Source organism: Macaca mulatta, chromosome 7 (genome assembly GCF_049350105.2).
Source record: "Macaca mulatta isolate MMU2019108-1 chromosome 7, T2T-MMU8v2.0, whole genome shotgun sequence".
NCBI lineage: Eukaryota > Metazoa > Chordata > Mammalia > Primates > Cercopithecidae > Macaca > Macaca mulatta.
In genome coordinates this window covers 161214866-161229608 of record NC_133412.1, presented here as the reverse complement: position 1 = coordinate 161229608, position 14743 = coordinate 161214866, and the positions used below count along the sequence as shown (strand labels likewise).

Below are 14743 nucleotides of genomic sequence, written 5' to 3'. Positions count from 1 at the left end.
GACTTTTGAACTAATGTAAACTTCGTGAGGCTTCATGAAACCATTTCTTTCATAGTTCCAGCACTTAACTCAAAACCTAGTTTATGGAATGGATTCAGTAAATATTTGTTAATGAAGCCAAGTGGATTAGATAAACAAAATGTGGTATAACCATGCAGCAGAATCCTATCAGGCCATAAAAAGAAATGAAGTGCTGATACATTCTACACATGGCTAAAACTTGAAACCATTATACTAAGTGAAATACGTCACAATAGGCCACAAATTGTATAATTCTATTTATATGAAATATTCAGAATATGAAAATCCTCAGAGACAGAAAGTAAATTGATAACTGGCATGGACAGGAGAACAGGGAGTGACTCCTAAGACTATAAGATTTCTTTGGTGGGTGATGAAAATTTTCTGAGTGTGGTGATGGTTGCACAGCTCTGTGAATATACTAAAAATCACCAAATTGTACACATTACAAAGTTGAATTTTAAGTTATGTAAATTTTGTGTCAATAAAGCAGTTATTTTATACAAGATAAAAAAATAAAGATTTGTTAATGAATGAGGAGATTAGAAGCAGTATTCAGTAGCTGGGGTTGTTGAAGACCGGTACAAAAAATTAGGAGAACTGATGGCTGACACCCTGGAATCCAAAGAAAGAGTGAGAAAAATCATAAAACCCAGACACAAAGGAAGAAACAGTCCTACATACTTTACTGACTCTGAGGGATTATAGCACAGATACAAAAACAATTGGCATTAGCAAATGTCCCTGAGTCATTAAGAAAATATTGAACTTTGTTCAATATATGTCATTTAATAAAACTCAGGGAGGGAGCTGTACACGGCACTCTTAAGATATTTTTATTAGACAGGATTAAAATATCATTCTGAGAACCCTTAGTCCCCTCATATGCTAGATTTCCTTTTCAAAACATAATCTTGATGTTATAATAATATGTAACTTAAACCTCCCTTCCCTTCAAAACATCCTTGGTTCTACTCAAGGACCTCTAATTCCATAGTATCTTTTGTAGACACAGAAAGTATGCGTTTTCTTTGTCTTTGTGATGTATTACACCTCTCAGTGCAGAATTTTAATATATTCCACATATCATATCTTCCTGTTTCGGTTACAAAACAGTACAGAATTGGATCAGCAACACAATTTAAACTTGTTAATGCAACCGTGATTCTATACATTGTGTAAGTTTGCTTCCCAGACTTGCTGTGGTCTTTGAAGTACACATCATGCTCTAAAATGCAGCGAATCAGCAACATCACATGAAAGGGAGTAAAGCATAAGACAAAAGTAACTGTGATGCTGACCAGTAGTTTTATGATTCTCTTCTTCTCCTTGTTTTCCGTGGCTTTATTGTGCCGCACAGCTTGGTAGACTTTCCGGTTGCAGATCAGGATGGTGACCAAGGGTACTGCATAGCCTGTACACGTCCTGAACAAGTTGAGGTTGATTTGCCATTTCTCTAAAGGGTATCTGTCATAGCATAAAGTAAAATTAGATTTTTTGTCATCGCAATATTCAACAACTGTTTCATCTTCCCACAACATGACAGCATTGAAGATGGTTTCCAGTGTCCAGATGGACAGGCTGACCATGAGTGCAAATTTTCTTGTCCTTAGGAAAAAAAACTTCAAAGGGTAGACAACAGCCAAATACCTATCAATGGCAATGCAGGTGAGGAATGCTGTGCTGCTGTAAAAATTCATGTACATGAGAAAAGCACTCCCTTTGCACAAGGCAGGAGAGAAAGTCCAGTTGTCCTTATTCCAAGTGTAATCAATCCATAAAGGGAGAGTTAATGCATAGAGCAAATCTGATAGGGACAAACTGAAGAGGTAAATTCCTAGTTCACTTTCCTTCTTTGCTTGCAGGAAAGACACACACAGAGATCCAATATTGGCCGGAATGCTGACTATAATCACAAAGATGTAAACAATGGGAAACAAATAGTGATCCAGGTCATGCTGTTCTTCAATACATGTGCTGTTCATTTTTTTTTAAGGTAGCAATTATATTAATTCTTAGAAAGTAAACAGAAAAGTCTTGTCTCGTTGTAGTTCGTTTTGAACATCGAATTCTCTTTTACTGAGAATTCTTTTTCAATTTTTCTTTGTTGTCTAAAGTTCTAATTAATTCATCGATGCTTTTAAAGGGTGGACGTAGATCAATTTTTACACAGATATCAGCAGTTGGAAGTCAAAATTCAGGCTCCTCGCAGTTGGCTAAAGAGGTCAATTGAATTTAATAAACAGAAGTCCGTGTGTTCATTATCACAGAATGCTGACAAGCAGCCCACAAGGATCAACTGAGGCATTTGTAAGTGTACGTGGAGAGTTGTCCGCAATTTGTTTTTCTTCATAAATCTCACAGTAGATTGGTGCAAACATAATATACAAGGCTTTGTTTTCACAGAGATTGGTATTTCCTTTTAAAATTCCTTTCTTTCTGTAATGAAAGATGAATTAAAATTGTTTAGATGTTTAAGATACATAAGTTCATTACAATCATGATTTTGAAATAGTCCCTTTTTGTTTCATTTATTGAAGATATTGAAAATGCATTAAGTTACAGTGAAGGTGTTTAAAATGGGAAAATTATCTTAGTGACTTCAGTAAATAAAGTCAAGCCAAGATATTTTACTTATTTCAAATAAGAATTACCTGAGGCATGCTAGATTAGAGTGAATTATATTTCTCAATGGACATAACCCAATAACACAAAACTCAAGTTAAAAAGCCATTTTAGCAGCTAAAGATAAAAAAAATCTGTTATTGACACTCCTCAAAAGAAGACATTCATACAGCCAACAGACACATGAAAAAATGTTCATCATCACTGGCCATCAGAGAAATGCAAATCAAAACCACAATGAGATACCATCTCACACCAGTTACAATGGCAATCATTAAAAAATCAGGAAACACCAGGTGCTGGAGAGGATGTGGAGAAATAGGAACATTTTTACACTGTTGGTGGGACTGTAAACTAGTTCAACCATTGTAGAAAACAGTGTGGTGATTCCTCAAGGATCTAGAACTAGAAATACCATTCGACCCAGCCATCCCATTACTGGGGATATACCCAAAGGATTATAAGTCATGCTGCTATAAAGACACATGCACGTGTATGTTTATTGTGGCACTATTCACAATAGCAAAACTTGGAATCAACCCAAATGTCCATCAGTGACAGACTGGATTAAGAAAATGTGGCACATACACACCATGGAATACTATGCAGCCATAAAAAAGGATGAGTTAGTGTCCTTTGTAGGGACATGGATGCAGCTGGAAACCATCATTCTCAGCAAACTATCGCAAGAACAGAAAACCAAATACCGCATGTTCTCACTCATAGGTGGGAATTGAACAATGAGAACACTTGGACACAGGAAGGGCAGCATCACACACCGGGTCCTATTGTGGGGAGGGGGTAGTGGGGATGGATAGCATTAGGAGATATACCTAATGTAAATGACGAGTTAATGGGTGCAGCACACCAACGTGGCACATGTATACATATGTAACAAACCTGCACATTGTGCACATGTACCCTAGAACTTAAAGTATAATAAAAGAAAAAAAAATCTGTTATTTGTCTGTGATTGATAAATACTTTTGCATGTATGATCAACTGTATGGTTATATGATTTCAAATTTCTAATTTCATATGCAATCTAGGTGTATGGCATTTTCAAAACTCACCTTATTATCCAAAGAAATACTATAATAGAAATACAATAAAGTTTTAGAATTTTAAAATGTAGCAGTTTGTTAAATCTTAGCATATAATTAGACAATCCTACTTCTGTTTTCTTTTTGTTTCCTCTGTAGACTAACTCACTTTATTTTTCTTATACTTTTATAAATGAGAGGACAGAATGTTCACAATTCTGGGTAAAATCTTAGAATCATTAATTTCCATCTTTATATCTGATGGTTTATTAGGTTAGTGTCTTTTTTAAAGCTCTGATGTTATAGATTCACATAAAAGTAAAGGTTCTATCCTTCTCTCCATACTGGAGTAGAGAAATATTTTGTCTATATCCCTTTGCTGCTGAGGCTTACTGGTGGCTTAGATTATTCACCTGGTGAATACCTTCACAGAAAGCTTTGTAGAAACACTATTCAGGGCACCAGAATCACTCCGTCTCAACTGTTGATTAATCCTGAGCACAAAAAGACCTGCCATCACAAGTCACAAGAATCCTACTAGCAGAGTAAACCATATGGGAGAATATATCATATTTCACTCTTAAGCAGAGAACGAAAACTCCTGAAACCTTTTAGCTTTATCAACCTGAAAAACAGGAATAAAATGTGAAAAACAGCCTTTTAAATAAATAGGGAAGCTTCCAAAGGGGGGAAAAATTCATAATGGAAGAAAGGAGGTGGGAGCTGCTATCAGGGAGGTGAGTGAGCATTGGAGCTCTGGATGGCCTGAAGGCATATGAATCACCAGGGATCCAATCACTAGAGATCAGAGAAACTAGAGACAAAGCTTGGGCCTATGCAGGTAAGAAGGGGTCCTTGACCATCCCAAACACATGGGATCCAGGAACCTCTGCTGTCAGGGAAAGGGTGAACTAGAAAATAAACAAAATAACAAATTCCACAGAGATTTGCAGACAGTAGAGAAAAGATGGCAATTTCCCTGCCTCTGCTTGGTTTCTGTGAGGAGTTACAATAAAAAATTCTACCCTAAGTAGTTGTGGCCTGTGGGGTCCTCACTTGGAAACTGGGTCTGGGTCTACATTATTTATTTGGTCCTGCAAACTTCAGGCCAACCTACATGTTCAGCTTCATTAGTCATCAGAGGAATTCAAACTAAAATTAAAATGATATACTACTACACACCCAACAGAGTAAATAAAATGAAAATAAGACAAAATATCAAGTGTTAGGGAGGAAATAGAACGCCTTGACTCATATGCTGTTGATTAAAAAAATCATTTGGCACTTATGCATACCATATGATCCAGCAATTCCACATCTAGGTATGTGGTCAACATAAATGCATGCATATGTTAACCAAAAGACAGGTACTAGAATTAGAATATTCACAGTAACACTACTTGTAATATCCCCTAAATAGAATGCCCATTAGCAGTATAATAGATGAGTAAATTGGGATATAGTAACACCGTTGAAATCTACACCTCAATAAATAAATTATTGCTACATGCAATCACATGGTTGAAAATCACAAATATAATGCTGAGTGATAAAAAATGACACAAAACAGTATGCATTACCTGATACAAACCAGGCTAAGTTAATCTATGCTGTTAGGAGTCTGGGTAGTGGCTATCTTTGGGGAAAGGCTGGGTGCTGCTGGAAGAGGGCATGAGGAGGACTTCTGAGATTTGGTAATGTTCTATTTCTTGATAGGGGTGGCTGGTTCCATGAGCACGCTCAGTTTGCAGAAATGCATCAAGTTGTATACTTAGGATATGTGCATTTTGCTGCATGTGTTGTATTGCAATGAAAACATTAAAGAGCGGAATCAAAAGGCTGTGTGAGATGGCATGTAGAGCATCTTGACAAACAAACATCTGTTTTATCTGCAGATGGAACATACATGCCTTCCTAAGAATTGGATTTTATTTCTATCCTCATATATAAAATGTAATTGAGAGAAACAAAACAATAAATAAATAATTTACATAATTATGAAAATACATTCACCAAAAATAAAGGTTAACTATATATGAAAAAATAAATTCTAGGCTCCTGGAAGAAGTAGACACAGATCCCCCCTTGAACAAGTCCTCTTTAACTCGTGCTTCAAAGAATCCTACAGATAAGAGTTCCAACAAATATTACCTTATTCACACACACACACACACACACACACACACACACAGAGAGAGAGAAATAAGTAACTACGTGTGAGATTGAGCAGAAACAGCAAAGTAAATCAAATCCACAAAATTTTAGAGATAAAATTAATATAACACAAAATAAGTATATTTAATAAATAGGGGGAAGCATGTTAAATAAATAGGGAAGCTTCCAAAGGGGGGGAAAATTCGTGATGGAAGAAAGGAGGTGGGAGCTGCTATCAGGGAGGTGAGTGAGCGTTGGGGCTCTGCACGGCCTGAAGGTGTATGAAGGAACTCACTAGGGATCAGAGAAACTAGAGACTAGGTTTAAAGAAACAAAATAAGGGATTTAAAAACATGAGTAAGGAGGAAGAGATTATTAAAAAATGACAAGCCATATTTTTAGAAAGACTGAAAAAGACTTTCTAAAAATAAAAAATACAATAATTTAAATTTAAAACTCAACACAGGGACTAACCAACTGATTAGATCCAGCTGAAGAGAAAATCAGTATTTTGCAGGATAGAGATAAAGAAGTAACACAAAATTATCAGCATGTTAAGGACAGGGGAAAACATAAAAGAGATATGGAGAAAAGGTGAAAAGGGTAGCATATACATAATTGGAATTCCATAAAGATTGAAAAGAGAGAATGTTGAAAAGGCAATATTCACAAAGATGATGAGCTTTCTAGAACTGATGAAGGAATCCTGAGGATGGATGAAGAATCCTCATATATCTTCAATCCTCATGGAATCCACAGATTAATGAAGCTTAGAAAATCTCAAATAGGATTAAAAACACAAAAATGGAAACCTATACTTAGACACATTGCAATAAAATTGCAGTTCGCCAAAGACTAAGGAAAAAAGAGCCAGAGAGGAAAGATGGACTACCTATGAAGGATGGAATTGAGATGGACAAAGGACTTCTCAACCGCGATAATAGACAGCGGAAGATTAAAAGTTCCAAATTGCTAAGAAAATATATGTCATCCTATAATTATATACTCAACAGAACTAAATTTCAAGGACCAGAGGAAGAATTAGGACATTTTCAGATAAACTACCACTGAGAACATTTACATCCAAAATCCCCACTAAAGAAACTTCTAAAGGATATAATTGAAGTAGGAAAAGGACACTAGAGTAATGTCTGAGATGCAGGAAGGATTGAATCAGCCCCCGCGGATGGGACTCTGATGCACACACAACACGTCCAACACTAGGCTCGTGTGTCTTGGGGAGAACACCTGGACCATGAAAACATCCTCCCTTAAGACCAGGACCGAGAAAGTCGGGTAATGGGCAGTGTGTACCTCTTCCTCCTCTGTCTGTGTTACTCAATAAATAGGCATCATTTTCTTTAAAAATGGGATGATAGATTAAATGGAAAAAATGATTTTTAGAAAGGTTTATAAGGTTTTCAATGGAATACATTTCTCTAGCTGTAAAAGCATTTCCTGCCTTGACTTAACCACAAGACAGGATGGGTCGATGAAGCAGACAGAGGCCCTCTTCTCTGTAGTGACGCAGAGGCAGTGCAGGCTTGTGGTTATGAGCGTGGGCTCTGGAGACAATTCAAATGCCTCTCAAAAGCACTCTGGGCCCATTTGTGTTTCTTCACCTCTCTAAGTTCCCGTTTTCACATGTGTAAGTTAGTACCCAGTTTCTAAGATTGTTGTGAGGGTTAAATGAAATGACATATGAAGCAAAGTTCATAGCACATGGGAAGCATTCACTGTAGGTTAGCTGGTAATATTGCTTTAATGACATTGGTAGTGTGCTCCAATCTTTGTGCTGTCCCCTACATTTCCTGAAAAGAAATAATCCTTAGCCATCTAGCCAGAGCATAGCAGAAAAGCTGGAGGTGCTCAGAGTGTGATTTGTATGGTAACATTTCACATATAATACCAAGCTCTGCAGATAATAGTTGTTCATTTAATTTGGGTGGATCTGAGATTTTCATGGAATACTGCATATAATTCCTATTACAGTATTCATATATCTTTTCAGATCTTATTTTGGCTCCTTTAATCAAATTTTGAGAAAATTGTTTTTAGAGCCAGAACTGAGAAATTTTGGTGAGTTTTTAATTTTTAAATTTTTACCAGATGTCAAAAAAGACAATCTACAGTATATTAAAGTGTACCTATTCTTGAACAGCTCTAAAAATAGTACAAATCATTGATGACGATGATCAAAAGTAAAATATTTTCCTACAGTGTTATAGAAAATGCTTGCTTTCATTTATCAGTTTAATAGTTACTTATTAAGACTCTACTATATATTTCAGGCACTGTGGTAGTCACTTATTAACTAATAATTATTACTTGACATTTATTAATACTGGAAATATTCATTCCTAACATCACATTTTTTTCCGATGGATATAAAAAATATTTACTGGACCATTGTACAGATGAGGGATTGGTGCCAGATAGCTCTAAAGCCAGGAGGTGGTGGTCGGCTTCTTCCTAAATACTGAATCAAGTTTGCCAAAGCACTCTTTCCTGGAAAGAAAATAAAGTATGAACAACCCCCTTTTTCTATATCTATAGTTTTACCTAATTAGTTCTAAATTTAAAGTTTGGCCCTTTACCACTGCTCAAAGTAGAGGAAACCCTGTGTCTTCCTCATTTCTTTCTCTCTTATAATAATTTGCATCACTACATTTATACAGCCTAAACCAGGTAGAATGTTGCGAACATCGCTGACAATTATGCCAAAGCATGTTATCTATTTTAAAATCTTATTTTATTTTTTAATCTTACACTTACCCATGTTTCTTCGGGTGATGCGTTTGTTGACTGAGGAGCTTGATAAATCTGTGCCTGCATCAAGTCAAGAAGAGAAACCAACACTGCTGAGGGGACAGGAAATTGCACTCATATTTCACCACAAACCAATGAGGAAGTAGCATCTCAATGAGAAGGACGTGCATTATCCAAGTTTGAAGCCAAAACTCTCTTAAATACTTTTAAAGATGTTTCTAGTTATTTTTTTACCGTACTGTAATTTTTATAACTCACTTGTCTCATTGCATCTTAATTTCAAGTGTGTACAGATATAATATGCCCCTTACTTAATGGAATATATAGTAAATATTTTATTTCTTTATTCATTCATTAATTCAATCATTCATTCACTCATCATGCCAGCAGTGTGCGGGGAGATGTATACGAACTGGTTATCAACCCAAAGGAGTTTTTTTTTTTTTACCTAGTAAAGGAGAAAGACATGTTTAATAGTGATTGTAATGCAATGGCAAAATGAAGAAGTACTTCAAGAGGGGAACAGATAAAATAGAATGAGCCATTTGGATGTGTGAGATAGGGGAGGATATTGTAGACAGATTCAGGGTGATGAAGTTCCTGGGAGAAAAACAGAAAAGGGAGAATTGAGGCTGAGGGGTTTAATGATGGCTGTTGTGCTGTTTAAGGCTGGGGTTAAGGTAGCCAACTTCATACAGTCTTTTTTTTTTTTTTTTTTTTTTTGAGAGACTAATGGGATTGGATATATAGTATTTGATTGTAGAACTATTTTCTCCTTTGAGTTTCCTCTTGGAAACAGAGATGGCTAGGAGCAGTTGAACTAACTAGCTGAGACAAATAATTTTATGAAACTTGAAAATTTTATTTGAGAAAGATTTTTATTGTTATTACAAAACCTCTTGTACTTTAGCAAGTTAAAGTTAATGCCAAATCTATAAGCGGTTTAATATGAAGTGAAATTAGCTCCTATAACTTTCTTGCTATTGATATATAAAAAAGTCAGAAATATCACTTTTGAATCTTGCCCTCACAAACTTTTATTATAAATGAAGGGAAAATATTATTTAAAATAACATAATTGATTTGGGATGAAAATATTTAACCCATTTTTTTTTTTTTAATTTATTTATTATTATTATACTTTAAGTTGTAGGGTACATGTGCATAACGTGCAGGTTTGTTACATATGTATACTTGTGCCATGTTGCTGTGCTGCACCCATCAACTCAACCCATTTTTAAAGATGTAATCAGGACATTTTGAATCTGTGTTTGTAAAATGACATTAAGGGTTGGTGGTGGTGGTGGTGGCTTTTTTTTTCTTTTTTTCTCCTACCCGAGATGGAAAAGATGAGGCTGTATATAAGCAAGGCTTTTCATATTGAAGTTGATCAGGGTATATCAGGAATTTTCAATACTTCCTTTGTAGGTCTTTCTTTAAGAATAATAAAACTAATACTTTACATTTATAAAGTACAGGAAAGTTTATAAAGTAATTTAGCATATGGTAAATCATAAATCAGAATATGTTACTGAAATAATAAAATTTATAAAGTAAAAAATTAATGTGTCTTGAACTTTTACAAAAATGAAAGTAATGATTTCAGTTTACTCGAGACTCTAATTCAAAATTCTCATTTTTGCTTGGTTTTGTACATCTGCTTATCTGTGGTTTCTATACACGGGATATCTTTTTTTAAGTTCGGGGTACAAGGGTATTGTTACGTAGGTATTTCATTACTCTCATGATCTCTTACTTTATCTGAATAGACTATACTTCTGCTTTTAGGGAAAGGATATTTTTTCACGTCCATATCAAATATGCATGTGGTTTGCTTTTCAAAAAAAAAAAAAGGTTGTAGTTAAGAAACATAAGAAACACAAACTTTCATTTCTCCTGATTTAACAGGAGAAAAAGCTGGAGCTGAGCTGTGCTAACACCTTGCCAACTCTACACAATAAGAAATTTACCAGCTTTTAAGAATTTTGCTTCTTAATATGGAAAATATGGCAATACTGTATTTTCAATGATAGGGCTATCTTTTATAATGAATGGTTACAAATTTTAAATCAATGAGTCACTGTGACATTTTAACAACGTAACGCGAGATAATAAGTAGTAGTAGATAATAAGTAGTAAGTAGTAGTAGATAATAAGACAATAAGTAGTTATTCAGAACACTGCCTTAAAGGGGTTGGCAATTCTGACCAGTCCATTATTTGGTCTTCTTGTGGTCACAAACTGGGGACCCAACACTGGCCAGTTGGGCTACTCATTGTGTAATGGGGAGGAGATTGTGGATCCAATTCTCCATGGGGCAGACAGTGCAAGAGTGTGTTCTGCTGATGAAGGCGTCCTTTGTGAGACCACACTATCTGCTAGGTGTAGTTTCACTAGTCAAAGCAGCAACTAAATATGGCAAGGTAAGATTTTGAAATAATGCTGTATTTTCCCAGCCACATTTCTTTTCACTCTAGCCCTACCCTGACACTATCAGTGAACCATTTTGCATTTATTGCCTCGAGGAAATTTCTGGCACAAGCAGGGAAAAAAAAGAAGACAATGTGAGTTTTGAGTTTCAAAAGATTTAGGGAACTCAAGGCCATGGAAAAGACTGAGGCACAGACACTACGCTTGGGAGAATATGTGTTGAAATAAAGTAAAACTTCCCAGCCCCCAAAACTGAAAAAGATTGTCCTGCTTGGTGGGGGTTGGGTTTACCGTTGTGAGAGAGGAAGTATGTTCAAGAGCTTAGATGTGGTCAGTGCTTGAGAAAGGGGCCCTGCATCTTGATTGCTGTCCTCACTTCCAAGCAAGCCCTGAGGTAGGGGTGGGTGACAAACACCCTAGATGAGTTGTGTGATCTGGGGAGGAGTGAACCTGTTCCTCATTTCCAAGGAAAGACTCAGGAGTATGTTCCCGAGAGACCTCACTGTTGTAGTTGGGTATGGTTCGTTTGTCTTTACAAAGCTGGTGTTGATTTGATTCCCAGTGTGGCAGTAGTGGGAGGTGGGGCCCAGTGGGAGATGTTTGGGCAGTGGGGGTAGATCCCTCCTTAATGGCTTGGTGCTGTTCTGAAGTAGTGAGTGAGTTCTCTCTCTGGATTAGTTATCTCAGGAATAGATTAGTTCTCGACAAAGTGGGCTGTTGTAAGTGAAGGGGTGGCCTGCCCCTCCACACCTGTGGGCGTTTCTCGTTAGGTGGAACAAGAGACTTGAGAAAAGAAATGAGACACAGAGACAAAGTATAGAGAAAGAAAAAGTGGGCCCAGGGGACCGGCGCTCAGCATACAGAGGACCCACGCTGGCACTGGTCTCTGAGTTCTCTTAGTATTTGTTGATAATTATCTTTACCATCTTAGAAAAAAGGGAAGTAGCAGGATAATAGGATCATCGTAGGTCAGCAGTAAGACATATGAATAAAGATCTCTGTGACACAAGTTTAAGGAAAAGTGCTGTGCCTTGATATGCATATGCAAACATCTCCATAAACCTTTTTAGTGCATAAAGAGCAGCATTGCGCTAGCAAGTCCCACCTTTCGCCGTAAGGCGGTTTTCTCCTTTCTCAGTAAACAGAACAAACAATCGGGTTTTACACCGAGATGTTCCATTGCCCAGGGACGGGCAGGAGACAGATGCTTTTCTCTATCCCAACTGCCAAGAGGACTTCTTTCCTCTTACACTAGTCCTCAGCACAGACCCTTCACGGGTGTCAGACTTGGGGACGATTAGGTCTTTCTCTTCCCTCGAGGCCATATTTCAGACTATCACATGGGGAGAAACCTTGGACAATACCTAGCTTTCCTAGGCAGAGGTCCCTGCGACCTTTGGCAGTGTACTGTCCCTGGGTACTTGAGATTAGGAGAATGGTGATGACTTTTCACAAGCATACTGCCTTCAGGCACTTGTTTAACAAAGCACACCCTGCACAGCCCAAAATCCTTTAAACCTTGAGCCACCACAGCACATGTCTCTTGCAAGGACAGGGTTGGGGGTAGGGTCACAGATTAACAGCATCTCAAAAACAGAACAAGATGGAGTCTCTTATGTCTACTTCTTTCTATATAGACATAGTAACAGGCTGATCTCTCTTTCTTTTCCCCACAGTAAGAGCCTGGATACCTCTCTGGCCCTCTCTGCATGTGTCCACTTTCCTTTGGACTTTCTCTGCCATGCTGTCTCACACCACATGCAAAAATTAACTCAAAATGGGTTAAGACTTAAATGTAAGACCTGAAACTGTAAAGCTGGTAGAAGAAATCATAGAAGAAAACTCCATGACATTGGTCTGGGCAATGAGGTTTTGGATATGATCCCCAAAGCACAGGCAACAAAAGTGAAAATAGACAAATGGAATTACATTAAACTAAAAAGCTTCTGCATATCCAAAGAAACAGTCAACAGAGTAAAGAGACAACCTACAGAATGAGATAAAATATTTGCAAGCCACACATCTCAGGGGTTAATATCCAAAATAAATAAGGAACTCAGCTCAATAGCAAGAAAATAAATAACCTGATTAAAAATGGGCAAAGGAGCTGAATAGACTCAGAATACTCTGAATAGACTCTGAATAGACTCAGAATTTCTCAGAATACATATAAAAGGCCAACAGGTATATTAAAAAATGCTCAAAATCACTAATCATAAGGGAAATGCAAATTGAAAACATAGTATCACCTCACACTTGTTAGAATTGCTGTTATCAAAAAGAGGAAAGAAGATGTTGTCAGGGATATAGAGAAAAGGGAACCCATGCACACTGTTGGTGAGAATGTAAATTAGTTTAGCCATTGTGGAAAACCTGCAGTTCCTCAAAAAATTAAAAATGGAACTGCCATGTGATTCAGCAATCTCACTATGGGGTATATTTCTGTTGGAGAGCATTGTAACAGATGTTTCAAAAATATTTTGAGTGGTGAGAACCTCTTGTACAGTCATTTTCTTCATGCCTGGGGCCTGGAGCTAGGTGGATTCTAAAATTCTTTTCCTGGCAGGAGTGCAATAAAGTAGGTATTTGCAATCCAAGGAAGAGTAGAAATATCATAGGTAAAGCATAGGAGGACAATACAATTTCCTGGTATTCCTTTATTTGAGCAAATCTATGCTGTAACAATTACCAGCAAAAGGACTACAGGTGGTGAAGGCAATTTTTACAGTGGAGAAATGCAGACACAGAGACTGACACTTCTTTGCAATTACCACATCAGCTTTGGATCATAACCTGGTGTGTCCATCAGGGTTCCTTGCTGCAGGTAACAGAAACCATCTGTGGGTAACCTGAGAAGAAAATGAATGACTTAGAAAGAAAGAAATCAGGATATGGAACAAATTGATGCAGAAACTTCAGAATAAGACTTGTAAAATGGGTTAGAGTCAAAGGACCAAATAGACAGCCAGGTCACTCTGTCTGCGCATTCAGGTGAGAATGGCACTGCTTGATCACGCTGCTTTAGGTATCTGAGGCCACCGCTGATGAAGCCTCTATGCAGCTGCCTCTTCTGGACTCTGATATGGCTCTTGGGGGATTTCTCAACTGTGCATACATCTAGTTACTCTTCCAAGGTCAAATTTGCAGGTTCAAGGAACTGATTGAGAAAGCCTGGTCATTGTCAGAGCCTGTACTTCTAGGGACAGTAAGAGAGAGGATCTAGTTCCTTTACTTCTGAAGGAGGCAGAATTCTCCTTCACACCAAGACTCTCACTATGAGGAATCAGCCACACACGACATGGATTTGGATGACTGTAGACAACAACCTAGCAAAAAGAAAAATTGAGACCAATAGAAAGACAGGAATAATCTGTTTTTGCAGAATTAATTGTGGGGAAAGCAGTAAACTCAAAAGTTATACTATAGTTACATAGGTATGTCATTTATGTCATTATTTATATAATAAGCACTCATATAACACATAGGATGTGTGGGTCACTCTTCTAAGTGCTATATAAATATTAGCTTGTCCAATGTTCACATTAATGTATTGCCATCATTATCTCTATTTTATGGATGGGTAAACTGAAGCCCAAAGAAGTTATGTAACTTAACCAAAATTACACTGCTACAAAGCCATTGGAGAAAGATTTGAAGCCAGGCAACCTGGGGCTCCAGGGCGAATATTCTAACTACTATAC

General features: G+C 37.1%; 1 protein-coding gene across 1 annotated transcript; it reads right to left on the bottom strand.

Moving 5' to 3' along the window:
* Positions 1-498: 498 nt before the first annotated feature.
* On the bottom strand, positions 499-8690 carry GPR65 (G protein-coupled receptor 65). Its single transcript, NM_001266353.1, is given in 2 exon segments — positions 499-2460; positions 8619-8690. A coding segment is annotated over 1 exon segment (1014 nt). The 5' UTR covers positions 2007-2460; positions 8619-8690; the 3' UTR covers positions 499-992.
* Positions 8691-14743: the final 6053 nt, after the last annotated feature.